The sequence below is a fragment of the Lissotriton helveticus genome, chromosome 9 (genome assembly GCF_964261635.1).
Source record: "Lissotriton helveticus chromosome 9, aLisHel1.1, whole genome shotgun sequence".
Classification (NCBI taxonomy): Eukaryota; Metazoa; Chordata; class Amphibia; order Caudata; family Salamandridae; genus Lissotriton; species Lissotriton helveticus.
This window is the reverse complement of record NC_136070.1, coordinates 606,298,276-606,321,841: the sequence shown is the minus strand read 5'-3', so window position 1 is coordinate 606,321,841 and position 23,566 is coordinate 606,298,276. Positions and strand designations below refer to the sequence as shown.

Here is a 23,566-nt window from a genome sequence, read left to right as displayed (position 1 = left end):
TTGAATTCAGCCAGACACATATACGTTAGGGGTTGCACTTTGAATACTACAGTGTAACTGAAAATCAGTACAAAAAGAAAAATAGTGATTATTTGTTTATTTATTTGTTCAACCGATTGGCACATTAACATAAACAAGTTTTTGCTAGACAGAAAAGTTCTAATACAGTGGGGTCGTATTCCTGACAAAATCTTATTACCCCACTGGTTGTGCCTCATGTGTATGCCTCATACCTTTTTTGACAGATTGTTAGAAATGGGGTTTCTGGTTGGCTAGGGTATACACCTAAGCCAGGCAGAAGCCACCACTCTAGTCAGGGTAAGGAATTACACACACAAAATAACCCCTGCTCACCGCTTTTGTAGCTTGGCACGAGCAGTCAGGCTTATCCCAGTCGCAATGTGTAACGCGTTTGCGTAACACACACACACCTATGACTCAATAAACACACCACAATGGAGACTCCACACAGATTTATATAAAATCAAGTTTTTGTATTGCATATAAACATAGACCAAAACCACATAAACCAGTAATCACTTTGCCAACTAGGCAAATGTCAAAACATTACAGTTAGTGCAATAAGATAAAGATGTGTATGTTTCACAAGTCATGAAAACACCATCCCTGCGTATACAACGCAAATCCTGAAATAATACTCATTATCCTGACACTGCAAGGTAAAAACGATACATATAATAATATCAGAACATGAAATTCAGCAGTTAGGTTACAGGGAGAAAACACATGAATTACCAGGCATCACCATCAGTACTAGTTAACGCCATAAACACATCAGCAACAGTAACACCATACAGCCCGGAACCCCTGTGTTCTTATTAGCGGGATTATGGCTGTAATCCTTGTGAGCCTTGTTGAAAAAGAACAGATGACACATAGGCCGCAGGAGCACCTGCTTGCCTCATTACAGAGCTACAATAATTTTTGTGACTTCCCTAAATCACGAAGAAGGGTCTCTGGCAGGATTCGCCCAGTATGGCAACAATCAGATAAATGCCCCAAGGCACGTATAACAGAGCATAACACCCAAAGAGGCATCGTTTTTGCGGCTCGCGCTCTTTTAGTCTCCATGTATGCGGACAATGTCACTCTTTATGTCGGCAATCCTCAGGAGAACCTCAGCCCTTTTGTTCGTGAGGTGATACAATTTTAGGGCTGCTCTGGAATCCAGGTGAACTGGAATAAGTCTGTGCTGTTCCCCCTCACTGATGCAAGGGTGCCTTTCACTCCAGACTACCCCTTCATGTGGGCGTTGGGTCCCACCAGGTACTTAGTTATCTGGCTGAGCAGGGACGTAGATGAACTTTGGAGAGCTAACTTTGGCCATGCTGTGGACTGGTTTGAGTCCAAGATTCCCCTCTGGTGCCGGCTGCCTTTATCTTTGGCCGGTCGCATAGCTATCGCCAAGATGGTTGTGCTTCCAAAGTTTTTGTATTTGTTCGTGAACATTCCCATCCCCCTTACTGCCCACTTTTTTTGCAAAGTCCGCTGTTTGTTCATCACTTTGGTTTGATACGGTCGACAGCCTAGGATCGCATACAACATTCTTACCCTCCTGATGTCACGCGGCGGACTTGGTGCCCCTGGTTTTAAACTTTATTCCCTTAGTGCCCAGGCCAGTTTTCTTCATTTTTGGCTCCACTCGTCCCCCTTTCAACCGCATGTTGCGGTGGAGGCTGACCTTGCTGCCCCATGGCTGCTCTGGACCGCCTTGTTTGCCCCAGCAAAACTCTCATGCACTGAGATAGATACGGTCGAGACCTTACGCTGGGACTGGGAGGGGCTCCGTAAATTTTGCGGATCTGGCATGCTCTCCACGAATACGGTGCCAATTGATCATCATCCAGCTTTTCCTCCTCTTCAAACTTCTGGGATGATTAAACACGCTACTCTCTTAGGGCAGTCTACAGTGTCGGATCTCTACCCTGGGGGCACATTCTTCTCACTTGTTGCCAACTCTGGCCCTATGGAGACTCTACTCTACTATCAACTCAGGGCTGTCTGCAGGGAGCTTCACCCCTCGTTTCCCCAGCCCCCTCCCTCGATGGCAACTCTTGACTTCCTTTATACGCTCCACCCCTCGGAAACTAGTCACTAAAATCTATGCCCTCACGCTGGCTGCATCTTCCATTTCCACTGACCGTGCGCGTGTGGCGTGGGGTGAGGACCTGGGTATCAAAATCTCTCATTCTGACTGGCTCTATTGTTGTAACCAGATTAAACATCTGTCCCCAAATTACCGTCTGCGCCTTATTCACTTTAAATATTTACATAGGCTCTACCAGACTCCCGTCCAGCTGCACAAGAAGGGACTTTTTCCCAATGATAGATGCCTGCGCTGCTCTGCTCCTGCGGCTGACTTTTCCCACCTCGCATGGCTGTGTCCCCAGGTCTCCGCATACTGGCGTGAGGTCTGCGCTGCTATTTCTGAGATCACCTCGTCGCTGAACCCAGCCCAGTGCTCCACTTTGCCTTTTAGGCTTTGTTAAATATTGCCCAGATGCTTCCCGCCGCCTGACTGCCATGCTACTTGTCCTTGCGCGGCGCAGGGTTTCCATGTGCTGAAGCTGCAAGCCCGCACCTAAGGCTGCCCTTTGGCTTGAGGGCGCCTCGCGCTGCCAGACTCTCCTGTACGAATTCTGGGACCTCATGCCTGCCATATCCCGCCCAATTGACATTTGGGGCCCACTTGTGTCCTATCTCCTAATTCGCAATTCCCAGAACCCGGCGACCTCTACCGCGCTCCCCGCCCACGGCGGCCGCTGTTGATGGTCAATGAGTAGCTTGCTTCCCGCTCTCTCTCCCGTTTGTTCAATCATGTCCCCCCCTCACTTAAGGTGCTTCCTCCCGAGGCCCACCCCACTACATTGGTGCTCCTACAATATTTCTTCTTTGTATTGATTTCAAGCGTTCTGTATTCGAGGTATCTTTTGCTGGAATATATCGTATGTCTGTCCATGATGTCTTGATACGATGCAATCTTGTAACTTTGCTATGCAATTTTGCTCAATAAAGGTTTTTGAAAATCAAAAAAAAAAGGCACGTATAACAGAGTGATGGGGGAAGGCACAAACCCGGAGACCCGCCCTTCACTCGTAATGTGCAGCTGCCTGCAAGCGTGCAGTGCACCTGTCCAACACGCAGTACCTTTCGGCCTCAGTAAAGGGGTGGCAATGCAGTGTTGGGACAGACTCTGCCCCCCGGCAGGACCCTCAGCTACCACAAAGCGGAAATCTCTTTTCTCTGCCGGGCTCCTCCCACTTGGAGCACAACACCACCCACGAAGGAAACATGGGACAGTCACACAACTCCTCCTAACCTGTGTTGGTTCCTCTGACCAGTAGATGGCCAACAGGGTTATGGTTATCCTTACCAGCCCGACAAGGCACCTTCGCCAGAGACAGAGACGACCACACAGCTCGCGCCTTCACACAGCCAACTTTCCTCAATACGGCAGCTTCCATATAGAATGGGTCCCAATGGACAAGGGATTTAAATGACCGGTCATAGGGTCTGCAACTGGAGCGTTGGTGCCACTGGGTGGCCGTTTTCCCCAGGCACTGCACATCGAGGTCCCCCTTTCTAATGGGGGAAGGGGCACAATAAAATGACTAGACAGGCTGCTCTTGTGGAGCCAAGAACAGAGATTCACCATGCACTGGTTTAAAAAGGAAGTGCTCACATCGCACTGACTTTGCCAAAAGGTTAGAGACACCGGAGCAATACACAGTGCTCCAGGGATCCTCCCAGCACACAATGAGTGAAAAGATAAGAATTTCCAACATCGCTCACCACATGCTGTACTTGCAGGGACAAGGGGCATAAACCAGCACTCCTTGGAGGTACAAGCAGGGAGCAGGTAGGCAGACCAGCACATCAGGGTCCTTGAGCAAAGTTGCAGTCCTTCTAGTAGGTCAGCAGGCCACAGGTCAGCACAACAAGCAATTCAGTCCAATGGCAGTTCTTCCTGGCAGCATAGCAGTTCCTTCTGGCAATGTGCAGTCTGTAAAGCCAGTAGGTTCTGGTTACAAGTCCACAGTGTCGAAAATCAAGGGGTCAGAGCCCCTGTACTTATACTCAAAATGTCTTTGATCTAGGGGAACATCAAAAGAAATCATAGAAGTGCACAACACCCCTATTTTTAATCCAAGCTTTGGTCCCGAACATCGGTAGAGGGTAAACAAGTCCTTTGTGTGAGGGCAGGGCCCAGCCTATACACATGTAGGTGTGCCCACCCCCCTCTTTCCCAGTCCAGGAACACCATTCAGTATGCATATGAATGCAGATGCAACCCTGCTACACCCAACCCTTCTGTGTGATGGCTGTCTGGAAAATATGCACAAAGCTCCACTGTCACTCTACCCTAGATGTGGATTGGAGTCAGGCTGCAAAACACAAGAGTCATAAGCACAGTGAAATGCCCACTTTCTAAAAGTATATATAGAGAAAGAGGGCAACCCAATATTGCCTCGGCAACTTGGGTAGACAGTATTATAATTGGTAAGAATGCCCGCAAAAGATCTTTTTACATAAATATATTTGACCAATTTGTATTCAATTTAATAAGGCATATTTTGACAGCAATAATTCAATTGAAAGTTATTTAAAGAAATATTCATGAAAACATAATTATTTAAAGAGGAAAAAGAACAATTCTAAAGCAGGTGTGTAGATTAATAATTTTGTATTGAATAAGAAATATATTTATATATACAATAGGGGTTCACAAAACATCAATCTCAACATACATTAACAACGTTTTTTCTTGAATTACATAAATCTTAAGGGATCACATGCTAATGTATAGAATGTCCAAATCCTATCGCAAGTATTTGAACCTGTCCAGCAAGTAGAACTAGGCTACAAGTAACATATTTGAAAAAAACGTTCTAAGAAAATTGGACAGTGCATAGAATTTTCGGTCTCTGTCACTGTAAGTCAATGGAAGAATTCTGACCCGTCGCTCATGGGTATGCAGCGAGATCAGCTGGGGGGGGCATTGTTTTTACAAAAAGGAAATAATTCGGAATTGCTGCCCATGATCATTCGGCTGAACCCACTGAGGGCAGTACTTTTTTTTTTATAAAGGAAGAATTCAGCCCACCGCCTGGGGCACCACTGGGGCAATCTTTTTTCTTTTTTTTTTAAGGAAGAAATTGGGCCCGCCGCCTATGGCCATGGAGCTGAACCTGCTGGGGAGGGGAGGCAATATATTTTTTTTAAAGAACGAATTCAGGCCTGCCATCCATGGGCAAGCAGTGGGACCCACTGGGCTCAACCTTTTTAACCATCACCCAAGGCACTCCACCCCATCCAAGGCACTCCCCCCACCATCAACCCACCCAAGGTACTCCACCCCACCATCTCCCCACCCAAGGCACACCACTCCACCATCACCCCATCTGTGATACTCCACCCCACACCCACCCAAGGCACTCCACCCCACAATCACCCAACCCAAGGCACTCCCTCCAACTATCACCTCACCCAAAGCACTTCACCCCGCAATCACTCCACCATTACTCCACCCAAGACACTCCACCCCACCATCTCCCCACTCCCCTAAAGCAATCCAACCCATCCCTATCCAAGGCAAACCATCTTACCATCACCCCACTCAAGTCACTCAACCCCACCATTACCCCACCCCACCGAAGGCGCTCCACCCCACCATTACCCCATCCTTACCAAAGGTACTCCACCTCACCATAACCCCACCCAAGGTACTCCACCCCACCATCTCCCCAACACCACCCAAGGCACCCGAACCCACCACCATCCGAAGGCACTACACCCCACCATCATCCCACCCCAAAAAAGGCACTGTACCCCACCATCACCCAAGCCCACCCAAGGCACCAGTATCCCTCCATCCCCACAATCCCTCAATAATAAAGTAAATTACAATTTCCATTCAGATAAATTCCTGTTATTGTGCTGCTAAATTTGTTAATTTATGCTGCAATATCCTGGCGTGGTCTTCCTAGGCTCCCTTCCTTTTGTGGGTTTGTCTCTTCCCTGGAGCATGGGCCCATTACTTGTGTCCTTCTGCAGCTCATCTTCTAGGGGCTGCTTTTTTATTGGGGTTTAAGCACTCTACCAGAATGTGTCCCTTGTGTATGTCTACCATTTTTTTCCCTAACTCATATTGTTGCTTGCCCCACCCACCCTTCTTCTGTTGATGCCCTTGTTGTTGATTATCCTCAGAACATCCCTCGCACCCTCACACTGTCTGGGTGATTGCAGAAGCCCTTCCGTCCCTCAGTTCTCCATTCTGTCCCAAACCCCTTCCACCCTCTGTTGTTCATGTTGCCCCCTCACTCCCCATCCCTTCCTCCTTGTTACCTGCTGATCTGCCGTCCCCCGTAACAAACAAAATAGGCATTTGCAATGCAATAGGTCTCACATTTATGAAAGTCTAACCTATTGGCATTGTAAGTTACAATGACTTTCAACAGCTAAATAAAAGGCATGGTCATTTACAATGATAGTATCTTAAACTCTTGCAAATGCGAGACCTATTGCATTGCAAATGCGTGCTGTAAACATTTTAAAAAGCGTTAGAAGAGAGTGTGTCCTGCCTGCAACTGCAGGCATGACGAAGCTATTTGAAAAAATAGTGCTCGGCAACTGTAATTAAAGCCTACTGAATAACAACACACGTAGCAGGGGGTCTCGCCATGGGAGGTTACAAAATGAGACAAGGTGGTACTAAAGAGGGACTATTAAGCCTTATGACCAATGAACAGCCACAGTTTACAGTGGACAATGACACAAGCCAATGAAAAATGTGGACCGAGAGTGGGCGGAGCTTCAAGTCCCTACCTCAATACAGCATGTCTCGCAGAGCAGTGCATGCTCTACCCAGGTTCGACCTAAAAAAAAGCTATGACGCCGCCAGCGCTTACCGCGTCATAACGTTTAAAAAATATATATATCAGCCAGACTCCACTGCGAAGTCAGGAATGTTATCTGTTCGGGAAAGGAGAAGTGAGTTCCCATCCAGAGCTGTACTCCTGTAATTTAGCGGATGTTTAGTAATAATGCACTGCACTCAGAAGCGTGCGCGCTCTGAGTGGGTCAAAAATATTTACAGATGTTTATCAACCCATTCCAAAAACATAATTCTAGTCTGTGTTACCATGAAACTACTGCAAAAATGCATGCGGCACATCTGCACCGACATTTATGCAAACCATGCAACGTCTCATTTACGGTTCTACACTTGGGCTGATAATGTTTCCGTAGAGGCTTTAAGCCTATCCGTAGCCTAGACACAGCTGCTGAACTTTATCCAAATAAGAGCGAGGTAATCTTAGTGATTTAGAAGTTATCACCTGGGGTTCTTTTCTAAGCTGTGTCTACAGAGCATGAGATCTCTATAAATGTACATCACCCTATTTCCCCATCAGAAAATACTTAATGAAGACTGAAAGCGAGGAAAAAGCTGGAGACCTTATACAATCTGTGAGCAGAGACCATACAGGAAATAGGCAGACTGGAAGACATGCAGGGCCTTATTTATAAGGTTGTGCGTTACTTTTACGCCGCCGGTGCGTCACTTTTTGTGACGCACCAGTGGCGTAAAAAATGCACCTTGTTGCGCCATATTTACAAAGTGACGCATCTAGGTAGATGCGTCACTTTGTAAACCCCTGCGCCACATTATACCTGCGCCAGGTATAATGTATGCAAGGGGGGCGTATTGACGCAAGATAGGGTCATGGAAGTGAAGCAGTGAAATCTATGAGATTTCACTGCGCCACTTCTAGGGCTCAAATGCGTCAAAATCTTACGCCTGCCTCAAAGCAGGCGTAAGACTGACGCAGGCCCTTTCACATGGGGCTTGCCCCATGTGAAAGGACACATTGCTGGAGTTGCGTCACTTTTGTGACACGCTCCAGCAATGCGTCACTTTTGCGCCTTCAGATACGTCAGAAATACTGACGTATCTGTAACTCCTTGCGACATGATGCGTCATACTGTAAATATGACGCATCATTGGTGTCACAAGGAGGGCGCAATAAAAAGTGACGCATCGCTGTTTTCACGCAGTGATGCGTCACTTTTCATAAATGAGGCCCGCAGTGTCTTATACAAAATAATGTTTGTGTTTGCACACCTTACCTAAATTTAAACTTGCAGCACACTTTGCAAGTGCATAGCAAACCAGAGGAAGGAATAAAATAAAAACGCTCGCAACTGAGCAGTGGCGTAGCGTGGGATAGGCCACAGGGGATGTTAACCCAGGCGCAAACAATTTTAGGGGTGAAAAATGTGAAAAGAAAAGTGGAAGGAACTTGCCTTACCCCAGATGCTAAGTATACACGCTTGCCGATGCACCTGAGTATACATTAAATATTGGGATGAAATTGTTGAACTGGGTACCAGTCTTGCATTGTTGATGCTTTTTGCAATTATGACATTATCAAAGTAAAGTTTATCATCAACTGGGGGTAAAATAGACTGCCATCATGTATTGGCAGTATCCTTTTTGAAAACTGGAAATTCTTAATTTTTGTATTTCCTTGATTTGTTTGTGTTGTATTTGAAGCGCAGGCACATCTGCAAGAGTCTCTGCCGCCTTTAACTACTATTAGAACACAGTTTTGCAAATCCAAATAGGTCTTGCCTTTGTGAGATTTATCTGCTTTGTCTATTTTATTTTAGTCATGTTGGACAGTGGCGTGGATAATGTGCAGCATGGATGAAATTCAGAAAAATAGCACTATGACGCCAACGTTGACCACTTCATAGTGTTTTTTAAAATTTACTTTGAACCATGTAGCACAGTAGCCACACTATGTGTAAAATTACATTGACAAAGCAAAAAGGCTGTTTTAGTAGACTTTGTCGATGTTTTTAAGCTATATTGTCCAGCAACGCGGCTGCTGTACAGCATGGTGGAAAGTGTACAAAAAGAAGTGTTACGATGTTGTCATCATTGACCACATCATAGCGTTTTCCTGAATGTGCTTTTAATCATGTTTGCACAGCAGTCCTGCTGCTGTACAACATGGCTAACAAAAAATAGACAAAGCCAACAGACCTTACTTAGGCGAGACGCATTGAATTTGCCAATGCTTGTTTAATCCTGGCTTGGCAGCACAGCGGTCTGCAATATCTATTGTTACCAATGCCTTAAGATACACTGAGATGGATTTTACTCCACCTTGAGGAGTATTGCTCTCTCACCTGATTCTACTGGCTGTGTGGGGTATTTTCCCACCTCTGATGGAGTGCTCACATAGAGTACAAGGGACTATTTTACAGTTCCAAAATACATAGAATTATCACACATTAAATGTGTTTTCTTACAGATGCATTGTACACAGACACCAATCATTCTCCGTTTTGAGTTAAACCAAAGCAGGCTTTTCAGTGTTTGTTTTCTTTTGTGCCTGCCACCCCCTTTCCAAGGCTTCCTTGTAGGCCAATCCTTTCTAGGAATGTGTTTACAAGCTGTCTCCAGCGCACAGAGCTACAGTGTGAGCCCATCACTGTGCCAAGTGCTCATGAATTCAAGTTGCAATTTCCAAAAATAACAATCTGTGTTTTCTTGTTGTCTTTGTTTTCTCCCAAAATCCAGAATTAAGAATGATATAAATGTAGAAAACATAATGGTTACACTAGACTTGCATTAAAAATTGATTCTTGTAAACCATTTATGTTATATTGTAAACTTTAATAATTTTAAGTTATCTCAATTAATATTTTATCCTGGTTTACAAAGCCCAGAAAGCAATGTGTTAGGCAATACAGTAACAATTATGAAAGGCAGTTAAGATTACATTAGAAACTCTAAAAAACTTTCCAATAAAAGATATCAGTTTCCCTCTGCCATTTCACGTTCAACTGATATCAGAGGCAATTTTTTTAAATGGGTGAGCAATCCGGTTCTTTCATCGCTATTCAACCATCTACACTGAAATCTGACACAATAAGATATTATACTCTACAGCCTAGACAAGTTCCAGCAGGGCACCTACATTTTGAAGAAATTAAACTTGTCTCAATTGGAACAGCTTATAAATAGGTTTCCTTTATTGCATAATAAATATATACTACTAGTGAATCTCTTGTACTATTTCACAAAAGGCTGATGTGAGTGCTCATTGATCCAGCCCTTATAAACCATAGAACCAGTGCTTAATTTAAGCTGGTGGTTTCCGGTGCTCAGCACTGGCACTTAATTGTCATCATCAGGACTTATGACAGCCAGCCACATAGTGGCGCTGTTTGTCCAATTTTGTGATGAACTCAACAGTTGTATAATAATTCTATATCCATTAACCCTTTGCGTGCGTCGGACGGTCGCTGGCCATCTGATGTCACGGTGAGTGTGTGGGTAGGACGGCCGGGGGCCGTCCGAACCACTCCCACTCATAAATCACCCGCACCGCCGCGGAATTTGCGCCACGCGCAGCGGGTTAAAAATGACTAATACCTGCCACCCACAGCCATAAAAATAGCTTGGGTGGCAGGTAATAGTAATTTTTAATGTATAAAAAGTCTGAATTGGCAGGAGTAGCGCAATGGGTGGGGCAAGCTGCTGTGGGTTCTTGACAAGGGCCATGACACTTACTTATTTGCAAATTAAGTACTGCATAGTATCCTTTGTTTTGTTTACTTTTTTTGAGTAACATTTTGGAGGAAGAATGACCTAAGAAGGACTATAGCAAAAACAGGAAAAGCCAAAAAAAGAGGGCTATGCTGAGTCAAGAAGTAGGCCACTTTAAACCTTGTGCTCTAAATGCCCTCTTGTAAATTGTGTGCCACCTGCTACCTTCCATTGAGCATCTTCAGCAGAGCAGCCAGTTATTCTCACACCGCAGGTATAGCATTGGTCTTCTATCCCACACATCTCCTCGTCTGAACCAATTCAAGGGCTCAGTGAAGAGCGGGAGAGCTGGGATTAATATTAATGTCTTATCGGTGTATGTTTAGGATACCCATGACAAGTTATAGTCTCAGACATATTTGGTCAAATCTTGCTCTTTGGGTCTGTAGATTCAGTCGAAGAGCCAGGTTTTAAGTTGAGGTGCTTCCTGAATTGCGGCAGCGATGGTGATTGCCTGAGATGCAATGGCAGGGAGTTCCAGGTCTTTGCAGTGAGGTAGGGGAAGGATCTTCCTCCAGCTGTGGTCTTGCGGATACGTGGGACGGTGGCCAGGGCCAGTTGGGTGGAGAGGAGATATCTGGTGTGGGTGAAGAAGGAGAGGCGGTAGCTGAGTTATGCTGGTCCGGCGTTGTGTTGTGTTTTGTAGACATGAGTGAGAAGCTTGAAGGTGATTGTCTTGTTGACAGGTAGCCAGTGAAGGTATCTCAGGTGGTCAGTGATGTGGTTGCAGCGTGGGATGTTCAGGATGAGTCTGGTGGAGGTATTCTGGATGGTCTGCAGCTTCTTTTGGAGTTTCTAGGTGGTGCAGGATTAGAGTGCGTTGCCGTAGTCGAGTCTGCTGATGACGAGCGCATGGCTGACCATTTACCTGGACTCGGTGAGGATCCACTTGAAGCTCTTATGAAGGAGACAAAGTATGTGGAAGCAAGCGGACATGACGTCGTTGATTTGTGAATGTGAAATATGACTTGCAATTGGTGGTATTTCTCCATTGCTATACTTTCTATTGTCACTTCTCATTCTACGACTAGACAGAACAGGTGCAGTTTTCAAGTACATCCTAAAATGCTTGCGGTTTGTAGTTCTACCCTTAGTTTTAGGTTTGAGCTTTTCAAAATCCCAGTCACTAAAGGCCGAGGGATCTCCCTCTGCTTTTGTCGTTGAAATCCTCCTTGGTGCGTCGGATCTCAACTAGCTGAATATCGAATCCTGGTTAGAGGGTGGTGGGGTACTATTTCTTCAAGCTTCATTTTCTTTTTGTTAGGTAAGCCTTGGGCATGAGATTGAGCATTTCATAATTGTTTTTTGAAAACACGGAAGTCAGGGCAGTGAGTAACAGAAGGTTTTACGCATTCAGGAGTCCAAAGGTTTAGAAACAACGTTGCCTACTGCAGTAGGCAGTTTTTCAATAAATTTTTCGGTGAGCATGGTGATATTACATTGCAATAATTGAGATATAGAATCCATAGTCTTGTAGTGAGGTCCACCCAATGGTTGATTTGAACAGGCAGGAGGACTCTTCAGAGCATGGCCGGCAGGAACTTAAACTGCTTGTTCTTAGTGTTGATTTTTGCACTGTAGGGTGAGAAGACAGATTTTTTACTTTCTGCAGTGCAGTCTATGGATGTTTCCAGATGTGTGGGTATGTTGAAGTAACTTTTGTTATGCCTTTGCCACTTTCAGAATTAGTATCTAAGATTGATCTCAATTTATGCCGCAGAAGTTGTCATTTGCCAATGTTTGTAAAACATTGTAATTCCTTTGGACAAAGTCTTTACTATATAAAAACTGCAAAAATAAATAACGAAATAAAATAATCCTAAATGTATACCACAAGCTGACCCTAAATCTTTCACTAACTGTAACATAATCTGTTCCTAGATGTACCCATATTCATTTCCCTGAACCAAACCTAACAGTTATTTTTGTTGCAGTTTTATATAGCGTAAACTTGACCTGAAGGCCACAACTATCATGTCTTTGACTGTAACCACAACTATCATATCTTTGACTGTAAGCACAGCTATCATGCCTTTGACTCTACCACAACTCTCATGCCTTTGACTGTAACCACAAGTATCATAAGTTTGACTTTAGCCACAACTATCATATCTTTGACTGTAACCACATCTATCATACCTTTGACTGTAACAACAAGTATCATATCTTTGACTTTAGCCACAACTATCATATCTTTGACTGTAACCACATCTATCATACCTTTGACTGTAACAACAAGTATCATATCTTTGACTTTAGCCACAACCATCATACCTTTGACTGTAACCACAACCATCATACCTTTGACTGTAGCCACAACTGGCATACCTTTGACCGTAACCACAACTATCATACCTTTGACTGTTACCACATCGCTATCTCTAAACTGCAAGCTAACTATACACTTGAATCTGTCCCATGCCTCTTCTGCTAATTGCGATAAAATGTATTTTCTGTCTGTTTGTTGTTTAATGAGATTGGTTTGCAGTAAAATATTTTCAGTAAAATGTACTACAGTGAAACTAATTACATGAGATCACTGAATAATACTGTCCCACTATACGCCAAACTATTACCTTCCCACATGCAGTAACCCAGTGACGTCATTGAGGCCCCTCCACACCTCCGCGCCACATTATGTCCCCTATTTAAAGGGATTTGTTATCTTGGAGATCCTGCGAGCACAGGGGCAGCTTGCCACATTCTGAAGGAGGCACACACCACCAAGTTGCAGCAGGAACTAACTCTGCAGCACTGTGCCACCTTGACACATTGTGTTCCTTTGCAAACAACACGCAACTGTCTCTTACACATTTCGGCTTGCATTATGACTAGCCCTTGCATTACGGCTGTCCTGCTGAACACAATTCCTTTCTGTGGCCATCTCTAGCGCCTAATGAAGCTCCCTAGGCCCCATCACTTTATGCTGCTGTTACCCATTCTAGAAAACACGTTCACAAGCACAACTGCTATCCAAGATGCTGTGACCAGTCACAAATAATACAGTTTAAGTGGCAGCGTCTTTGTACGGCATCCACCGACGCACCAGTGAACCCACTTCGTTGCAAGTCAGTTATCATGTCCCCGGATTAGAGCGATAAATGGAAAAAGTTCCCATAACTTTGTCACTGATAATCTGAGGACATTTTGACAGCTGCGTGATTTCTATCCATTCACAAGCTCGGAAGCCCTCCCACCTCTTGTCTCAGCCCACCTTATCTTATTGTCTGAGGTCCTAGCTTCAGCTGTCTTAGACGTTGCTGGCTTCCTATCTAAGTATTCTGCTGCTTTACCCCGATTTGGTCACTTTTGACAGGCTGGGACAAATGGGCTGTCCTTGGGGAGCCGGTGTAGGCCTCTTTGCTTTGCTTTGGTATTTGCTTGATGATATCCTGCCTGTATGAATTCAAGGAGTCTAATTCGACACAACTACTTAACAGAGTGTGACCAATGGACCCAGGTTTCCACCATCAGATTGTAAAGTGTGTCTATAAAGCTAATACAGGTGCCAGGAAAAGAAACAGAACCCCCCCATATCAGCTAGACCAGACTTCTACTGTTAAGAGGTCCTACATTCTGAGTGATGGGTTAAGAAAGGCGGGGCCTGAGGTTTATCAGTAATTGGTTGACCGAGAGGAGGCGCACAGGGTTCTCTTTTCTTCCAGGGGATGCACTGTAGTGTAAAGTAGAAGTCATTGTTTCCGCGTCACAATTTTCATTTCTCTTTTTAGCGTGCCACCTGTGTGGATTTCAAAAAGGCACACGACTGCAGAGTTGTGAGATGCGCCTGGGTCTTATAACATTTGGACCAAGCAACGACCTCTGTTTACCGAGAATACTGTGGGGCAGATTTACAAGCCCCTTGCATCATTTTTGCCCCACAGTTGCGTCGCTTTTTATGACGCAGCAGCAGCGTTAAAATGCGGGCCATTTACAACGTGACGCATCTAGGGAGATGCGTCACGTTGTTAAGCCCTGCATCACATTATACCTGCGTCAGGTATAATGTATACCGGGTGGGCGTTCCAACGCAAAAAAGCCTTGTAGAAGTGATGCAGAGAAATCTAGAAGATTTCACTGCTCTACGTCTAGGACACCACTGTGTCAAATTGTTATGCCTGCTTGAAGCAGGCGTAAGGAGTGATGCAGCACAATGAGCTAGGCCTCCCCCTGCATTGCTGGAGTTGCGTCGTGCTTGCGACACGACTCCAGCAATGCGTGACTTTTGCATCAACAGATGCGTCATACTTTCTGACGCATCTGTCAATCCTTGCGCATGGTGCGCCATATTGTAAATACGGCGCACCCAAAGTGGCTCAATGGTTTCTCAAAGTGGCGCAGGGAAAGTGACGCATTTTCACAGATGCGTCACTTTCTTGTAAATCTGCCCCTGTGAGTCTTTGGCCGTTAGAACAGGAAGTGACCGTATATACTTGAGAGTATTTCTGGATCTTATACTCTTTGTTAGATCTGATACTCTGGAGCAGTGCTTAATTTGTAAACAACATAAGTAGCAGGGCCCTAGTCAGCTGGTTTCCCCAGCTTGCACCACCCATTGCCACTGCCAGTGCTGCCAATGAGAGAACCTACACAACTACTAACCATCGCACTGCTACAAGTGTGACAATGCAGACTGTTCATGGCCCCCAAAGCTATAGGACTGGCTTGGGCAACAAATATTAGTTGTTTTATATGCATATTGAAGGAAAAAACAAGTGTTGTTCTGCTCGTTCTAAATTGCAGAAACAGCACCGACATTTGGCAGCTGTCATAAGCGCCGAAGCTGACAAATAAGTGCCGGTGTCAAGCACCGGAAACCACTGGCTCAAGTTAAGCAGTTCTCTTGAGGTAGTAGTTCCCTATATATGTTTGCTTTTTCCTTGTGGTTTTTATAGATTCTCTTTTCGTGGCGTTAGCACTCTGAGCCCTCTCCCACTGTAATGCAATGTGAAAGAGCGATCACCCTTCCTACTTATGCTAGGAAGTGGTGCTTACCTGATTGGTTTAGATGCTGTACCTGTGAGCACCCTGTCAAGAGGTATACCACATACCCAGGACGAGTACTGCACTGGCTACTAGTGGGCCGCAGCACTGATTGTGCCACACACAAGAAGAACCTTTCAAACATGTCTCAAGCTGCCATCACAGGCCTGTGTGTGCGCATTTACACTTATGCTCATGTTGACCTTTCTAAACCATTGGCAATGCTAGAATGCCTTTCACTAAAGCACCGCAATTGTGAGCCTTGAGGGGTAGAGCAAGTGATAGGTGAAAGGCAGGGCAGGTACACAGGTGTGTTCCCTTCCTAGGTAGAGAAGAACCACATGTGTGATTTAACTGCCTATGAGATGTGCTCTCTCCATAGGTTAGCATGGGGGAGTGGCTGAGATTACTTTAAGATGCAGTGGTGGCTTACAGTGGAGCAGCCTCATAGTGTTTACTATCATTATATTCACAATGACAAATCCTCCCTTGTGGTAAAGGTGGATTTGTCATTAATAGCTTAGAATTGCTTCTTCTAGAAAGTGGGCATTTCTCTGCGCTAAACTCTTTTGTGTGACTTTTAGTTTGACTACAGTCCACACTGGAGGCTGGGGGAGCACATCTGGACAGTTCCCAGAGACAGCCATAAACATTGGCTATGCAACTGGAGCAACAGACCTCTTCCATTTTAAGACTTGGCTGGAAAGAAGTTTTGACACTTGGCCTCTGGGAAGCCAGATCATGGCCTTACTAAAGGTTAAGGTCTGCATTCCAAGGCCCCATGGCAGACAGGACTGAAATGTAGGGGAGACATCTGTGGTTCAAAGGTAAACCCTCTAAACCACCCCCTTACTACAAAGGCACACTACAGTGCAACTGCTGGTGCCATACCTCAGCTGGGCAGAGATACACTTGTGGTGACGTAGGACCAGACATTCTGGACTGCATGTTGCACACTGCCAGAGGAATCTGTTGTGCACAAGTAGAAGACTGCCATTGGAAGGGATTCTGCACCCTGGCTGAATAGTGGCTTGCCTGGGATGACTACCTACTGCTCTGTGGCACCCAGAAGTGTGCTCTCCTAGGGCTCGTTGACTTGCCCCCTGTTGTTTGTGGAGGTCTCAAGGATATCAAAGACCTCCCGTGAAGGGACCTACACGGTCTACGCGTTTCACCTCGAGAGTGGTACCCTCTCAAGTGCCTACTTCATCTGCTGGATCCAGACTGCAGCATGGTATGAGCATTGGACTAAGTAAAGTACCTGGAGACCGCATTGCCTTGTGCGGAGCCACAAACCATGCCCGCATCTAAGGAGTGCGGCCGCTGCATCATGGGGCCTCAGCACGTACAAGCGTCTAGTTGGTGGTAAGTGGATTCACTCGTTGCGTGACTCAGCGTGGCCCGCTTCATGGTCCATGCCACATTTCTCTCATGCTCATTGCATGCCATGTCCGATTCACAGGTTTCAACCCTCGGAGGGAGGGCGCATCTGTAGTAGTGCCTCATTCTACCTTGTTCGGTACTACTGAACTTGCGACTGTGTGTGTGGGTGTGGATTGACTGGTGCCACTCATATTATCACATACTAGACTTTGTGCCTCATTCCAGGAACATACAGCAAACCTGACTGTTGGTTGATTGTAACCAGATTGTCTGGTGCGATCGTATCATCATGCACCAGAGGTTGTGCCTCATTCCAGGGAGGTATGGCGAACCCGACCGTGGGTTGATTGTGACCGGATTGTCTGGTGTGACTGGTATCATCGTGCATCAGACATTGTGCCTTATTCCAGGGAGGTATGGAGAAGCCAGTCGTGAGTTGATTGGAACTAGATTGTCTATTGCCACTCGGATCATCACACACCAGACTTTGTGCCTCATTTCCAGGGAGGTAAGATGAACTTAACTTTTGGCTCATTTTGATCGGAATTTACTGGTGCGACTCGTATAATCGCGCACCAGATGTTGTGCCTGATTTCCAGGGAGGTACGCAAAACCCGACTCATAGTTCATTGTGAATGGATTATCTGGTGCAGCTCGGATCAATGCACATCAAACATTGTGTATCACTTCCTGTGTTGTGCAGGGACAGCTGCGCCTCTCCATTCACCGAGTGATTCTTGCCCTCAGTCCGGCAAATCAACTGCCCTCTCCTCACCCAGCCCAACGACTTCGTGTTGCCAGGTAGTATTTCCCGGATCTAGCCTGGGTGGTGAGAGTAAGTGACTGAGCTGAGGGACACTTCAGAGAGCGATCATAAGTGGGTCGAGGGACTGCATGACCCCACTGTGCTTCACAGAACTGGGCCGGTACAGAAGGCCAATTGAGGGGCCTCTCGATTGAACTGGGACATCCTCTAGCCTGTTTCTTCTCCACATGAAATGGGTGAACTTCCTGAGTGGTGGCCAACCCCCCATTTGTCGACTGTTGCCTTGTTACCCGGACAGCTACTCCAGCCTTCTCCAATGGGACTCTGACTAGGTGACTCTGGCCTCAAACCGGTATAATAAGTGGTGTTTTTTTTAACTTTCATCCATTGGCAGAGTAGTAGGGGTGGGTAACTGAGAGGTGTGGGAGGGGTTGAGCCACGGGTTTGGATTCAGATGATCAACTGACCTACCGGATATCATTTGCACCGCGTTAGGGTGCCAAGTGTGTGTGTGCGCAAGTGTGCGTCATACGGACTTGCCGATATCCTGTGCACTGCCTACAGTGCAGTATGAGTGTTGGAGAGTGTGCAGCATAAAAACAGCCTGTCAATAGTTCCACCACGCATTTTTCTTGTTTTAATTTGTTGTTTCATTACCTAACGAATACTCTGTTTTGACATTGTTTTTACCCGTGCGGCCTTGGCCCTCAGTGCTGCTGAAAAGTGATAGAAATTCCTGTGTGTACACATTCCTGATATCGTTGTGGCCTGGGGTGCACCCTTGAATTGTGTGGATTTGAATTTTATTATTTGCCAGGTTGGGCTCAGATCTGACAATGTTTCGCTTCCCATAAGGGTGCTGGGGTAGAATAGAATTTTTACCAAGTGTGCATATTACTGACTTCATTTTAACACTAGGCTTAGTACTGCTAGTAATGTTTCCAAGTGTGATTTATGCCCAGAAATACATGATGTGCATATTGTGTTAATTAATGTGTGTGTTGAATACAATCTTTATTTACATACACCTCATGTGAAGTCTCTTTTGTGATGCTCCATGTATGTATTGTATGAGAGTGCTGTGCCAATGCTTTACACATTGCCTCTGTGATAAGCCGGACTGCTCAGTGCCAATTGAGTGTAATCACCTAACCCTGATAGGAGTGGTAGGTTCTGCCTGCCTTGTGCACCGCCTACGCCAACCAGAAAGTACCAGTTCCAACACTCTTGGAGAAAGAAGTGACCTCTAAATACAGAGCCTGCTTCAGTTTCTTTTGTTACCATTGGTACATGAAGTGACTTCAGAGGTCTAAAGCAATTTCTTATTTTTTTCCCCTCCCTTTCTTTTAGATATCGATGAGTGTCTGGAGCCTGGGCTGTGTCAGAACGGAGACTGCACCAACACAAGAGGAAGCTACAGCTGCCTCTGCAAGACGGGGTACCTGCTGGACTCCTCCCGGAGCAGCTGCATTTGTAAGTGTCCTCTATGCCTATTTGAGGGGGCTGGGACAACTCCATCTCTGAGTAAGAACCAAGAGGCAGGACGGACTATTGTTACAAATGGTCAACAATTACAATTTCAGAAATACTCCCACATACATGTATTATTTCAAAGGGTTGCAGAGCCGGACGCTGCCACATCTGCATATTAGTTTGAAAAGGGCAAACGCTGTATTTTGCCACATTGATCATTATGAACCATGAAGAACAAGATACTCTCTTCGGTAATGCTTTTCTGGTGGAAACAGTATCTACCTGTGGATTCCTCGCCTTTTGAATATCCCCAAGTGCAAGCTTCCACGGAATCTGGTGCTTGGGGATATTCGAAAGGTGAGGAATCCGCAGGTATATGTATCCATCTTAGTTCCTAGTTACTTGTGTCAATGTGCAATATGCAGTGGGTTTAGTCAGTCATATCTCATTGGACTGGCATTTGTAACTTGAAATTCGGTATGACCTGTTCAATTGTGATTTAAAGCACTGGGCCTCCAAGATAAATATTAGTTATATTTAATTTTGTTACCGGTTTCTACTAATTACTGATCATCTCATCTAAACCCCAAATTTGGCAATACCAGAACTAAGTGATGCAAATGACCCTGTCTTTGTTACCACACTAAGTCAAGGTTCAGATTAACTTTGAAGAAGAACAGTACCACAATAGTTTGCAAAAGTACCCAACATTACAACAAGTTGAAATATTAAGTCAGGTGTAAAAGAAGGTGCAAAATGAACAACTGATGGACATAATGTTGAACAATGTCAAACATTCACCCCAGTACAGAGATCTGGGCCTAAATCTATCATTTTTGCTCCCCAAGCCATTCCAGTATGAACCGAGCCACATGCAAATCAGTCTTGATCCTCCTGTTCCCCATTGGAACAGTCCAGCCCGAACTGCCAGGCCAGGTCCTCCCTGGACATGAAACAAGCATCCTGGGACTGGTTTCGGGGTAACACCCCTCATCAGCCAGGCTAGCTTGACTCCAGTGCCAAGGAGAGCATAGGACCCCCATCTGGGCATATCTGTCTCACTCGCTGTGACAAATGCAAAACTGATGGACAGAATGTTGAACAATGTCAAACATTCACCCCAGTGCAGAGATCTGGGGCTAAAACCATTGGTTTCTTTTGTTCCCCATGCCATTCCTGTTTGAACCCAGCCATATGCAAATCAGTCTTGACCCTGTTCCCCATGGGAACTGTCCCGCCCGAACTGCCAGGCCAGGTCCTCCCTGGACCGGAAACAAGCATCATGGGAGTAAAGGGAGGTGTAAAGAAAGAATATCAATAAAAAAGCAACATAGTGATTGAAATCATGTAAGCACAGTAGCAGCTGAGCTGAAGCTGGGGAGTCCAGTGCAGGCCTAGGAGGGATGGTTAGATTCCATATTTTCAGAATAACTACTAACTATGCTTAATGAATTCAATTAAAATGTATTGCTGGAAAATATAACAAATTAATATGTGAAAAATCTAGCATTAATCTGTCCCTTCTGGAACTATGTTGAATTACCTTGAGGTAAAACTTCGGACCAGGGCTTTGAAGCCTTTTAATACTTAGGAGAAAGTCAAACTATACAGGCCAGAGTGTCGCCTTGTGCCATACGTTCATATGTATGCATAAAATATGGAGAGCAGATCTTTAGTGACTGAGAAACCAACGTGATCTGCTACCTCTTTGGTGGAGGCACTGGGGTTGAAGGTTCTTATTTCACTTTTCTGCAGGTATCATTTTCACAAGAAAACCATGATCTCAGCTGCCACCCTGGATTGTAGTATCAGCCTTGTGAGCTTTTGCACAGATGGAACTCATAGATTGTTCAGCCCTCATGTTTATGTGGTGCCTCCACAGCAAACTCTAGACACATTGCTGAGTACGATCAGTCCTGTGCATTTTTTTCCGTGGGTCAGTTAAGGAATTCATATGCCATTGTCAATTTTAGGGTTTTATTTAGAGCTTGGCTGATGGTATACTCCTTGAAGACTGAGGTAAGTGCCCCGTCCTCAATATTACAAGTGCAATATAGCCACTTTTTCAAAGAGACAAGGGAACCCAAAGGTATTGCACTAGGGACCTTGGGCGGTAACGTATTATAAAGAACAGTGGTCCCTAGTTTTTCAGGGATCTGGGAAATGATAGGCATACACTAAATAGTAAGTATGTCCTTTGTCCAGCCGGACAGGATTTTATTTAGTAGATATAAACAATATCACAAGGGTTACTGGTCGTGCCCACTTTGTAAAAAAATCCTTGTGCTATTGTTTATATCTACTAAATAAAATCCTGTCCGGCTAATCGCAAATTGTGAATAATTTCAAGGGTGCAAGGGTGTCTTAAGGACACCCTGCTGCACCCCTGAAATTGACATATGTGCGCATATGGCGTATATACATGCCCTAAGGGCATGTATGAGCGTCACATGCCACCTTTACAAATTGCAAAAAGTGCATTTGCAAAAGAATTCGCAAATTACCACCAAATACAAGTTGGTGGTAATTTGCGATTACTTAGAGTGAAATCGCAAAACTTTCTTCTTTCTTACATACCATTTAAGGAATCGCTTTTTGCGATTCCTTAAATGGTAGCGCAAAATTAAGGAATCGCACATTTTGCGATGCAATTTTTTTAATACATCGCATTTCCCATTTTTTTGTCGCAAACGCTGCTTGTAAGAACCGGCTATTTCTGGTAGGCTAATGCTGATGCCAAAGCCAGGCAGAAACCACCATTCTAGTCAGGGCAAGGAAGTCACACGCCAAGATAACCCCTGCTCACCCTCTAGGTAGCTTGACACGAGCAGTCTAGGCTAAACTCGGAGGCGATGTGTAAAGCATTTGCGCCAGCGCACAACAGCAACAACATACTCGGCACACCACAAAAGAGACTCCACACAAGGTTATATTAAAATAACTTTTGTATTGTCAAAACATATCAGATAGAAATTACACATGTACAATGTGCCAACTGGCACGGCAATATTCACAAGGGATTATTTACAAGACAGGGCCACATGGGCCACTGTCAGAATCAACACTTTGCAGATATAGAAATACTTATCAGAAATTAGAATAAAAGTATATAAACTTCACTGTAACACAAAGTAACAGTTATAGATCACACCCAGTAACTACTGGGAACAGGTAAGTACCCCCTACGCAACCCTAAACCCCTTAGGAGACTGTCACGCAGGGGACCAGGACCTCACTAGGACCACCTGTACTAAAATGAACAACACCTTAAGTATCACACAGCATTTAGGGGTCTAAGAAAGAACACATTACCCATGATGCATAAATATACATTCAGAGGAGTAGTAAAGAAAAACACATAATGCATAAACCTACACATTCAGCGGTGTTAAGAATAAAGCACATGATGCAATAAAATTACATTCAGAGGTACCAGAATAATACAGTAGCGCAATAGTCACATGATGTCTAAAAACATTCAGAGGTGCAGGAATAAGACATGATGCAAGAAATCACATTCAGAGGTGCAAGAACCATACAATTGCGCAAAACCTACATAAGCCACCACCTGTGGCAGTCCCTAGGCCAACTGGCCTTGTTGGGGCTAGAACGCCCTGAGTCTCAATGTCAGGGGCCTAAACGATGCAGGGGCCCACTACTTGCTGGGCCCCTGGGAACACTCACAAGGGCCTAAACTGTGCAGCTGGCACTAAGTGCTGCGCAGCTGGGAAGGCCTGGCACCACTGTGCCCTCGCTGTCCCACACAGGGACTCTCTCCTGAAATTGCGCCTAAACGGTGCAGCTGCCCACTAATTGCTGGGCAGCTGGAGAATCATCACAACTGTGCCCGGGCCCTCACTGGCCTTCAGGCGCAAACTGCGCCACGCTGGAGCCCCACGGGCTCTACACACAGCTAGGTCCACGTTGGAGCCACACAGGCTCTGGCATGACACTGCGCAACGTTGGAGACACCCAGCCTCTGAACAAATATGCCCCCTGAGCCTAGCAGGCTCTTAGAACAACTGTGGGGGTCGTTGGAGCCCTCCCTCGGGGGCTCGACATCAGGCACCTGGCCCCCGAGCCTCTCTGGGCTTTAGACTACGTTGGGGCGACCCGCTGCCAACCGGGGCCGCCCTGACTCTGTGCCCCGAAGCGGCACCAACACCCAGCAAGGCGGGCCCTCAAGAGCCCCTCGCGGGCTCTGTAACCCCGGTGGGGCGACCCACTGCCATTCCGGGCCGCCCTTACTCGGTGCCTCGACCGGCACCGCACGGAGCTTCCTCCCCCGCAGCCCTTCACTCACCGGCTCTGCTGCGGGG

General features: G+C 45.6%; 1 protein-coding gene across 5 annotated transcripts in view; it reads left to right on the top strand.

Moving 5' to 3' along the window:
• LTBP4 (latent transforming growth factor beta binding protein 4) overlaps window positions 1-23,566 on the top strand; it is a 1,311,633-nt gene that overhangs the window by 1,001,227 nt on the left and 286,840 nt on the right. For all 5 annotated transcript variants that reach the window (XM_078660636.1, XM_078660634.1, XM_078660635.1 and 2 more), the window contains one exon: window positions 19,125-19,247. In XM_078660636.1, coding sequence (XP_078516762.1) covers window positions 19,125-19,247 — 123 coding nt within the window. The remainder of the gene's footprint in view (window positions 1-19,124; window positions 19,248-23,566) is intronic.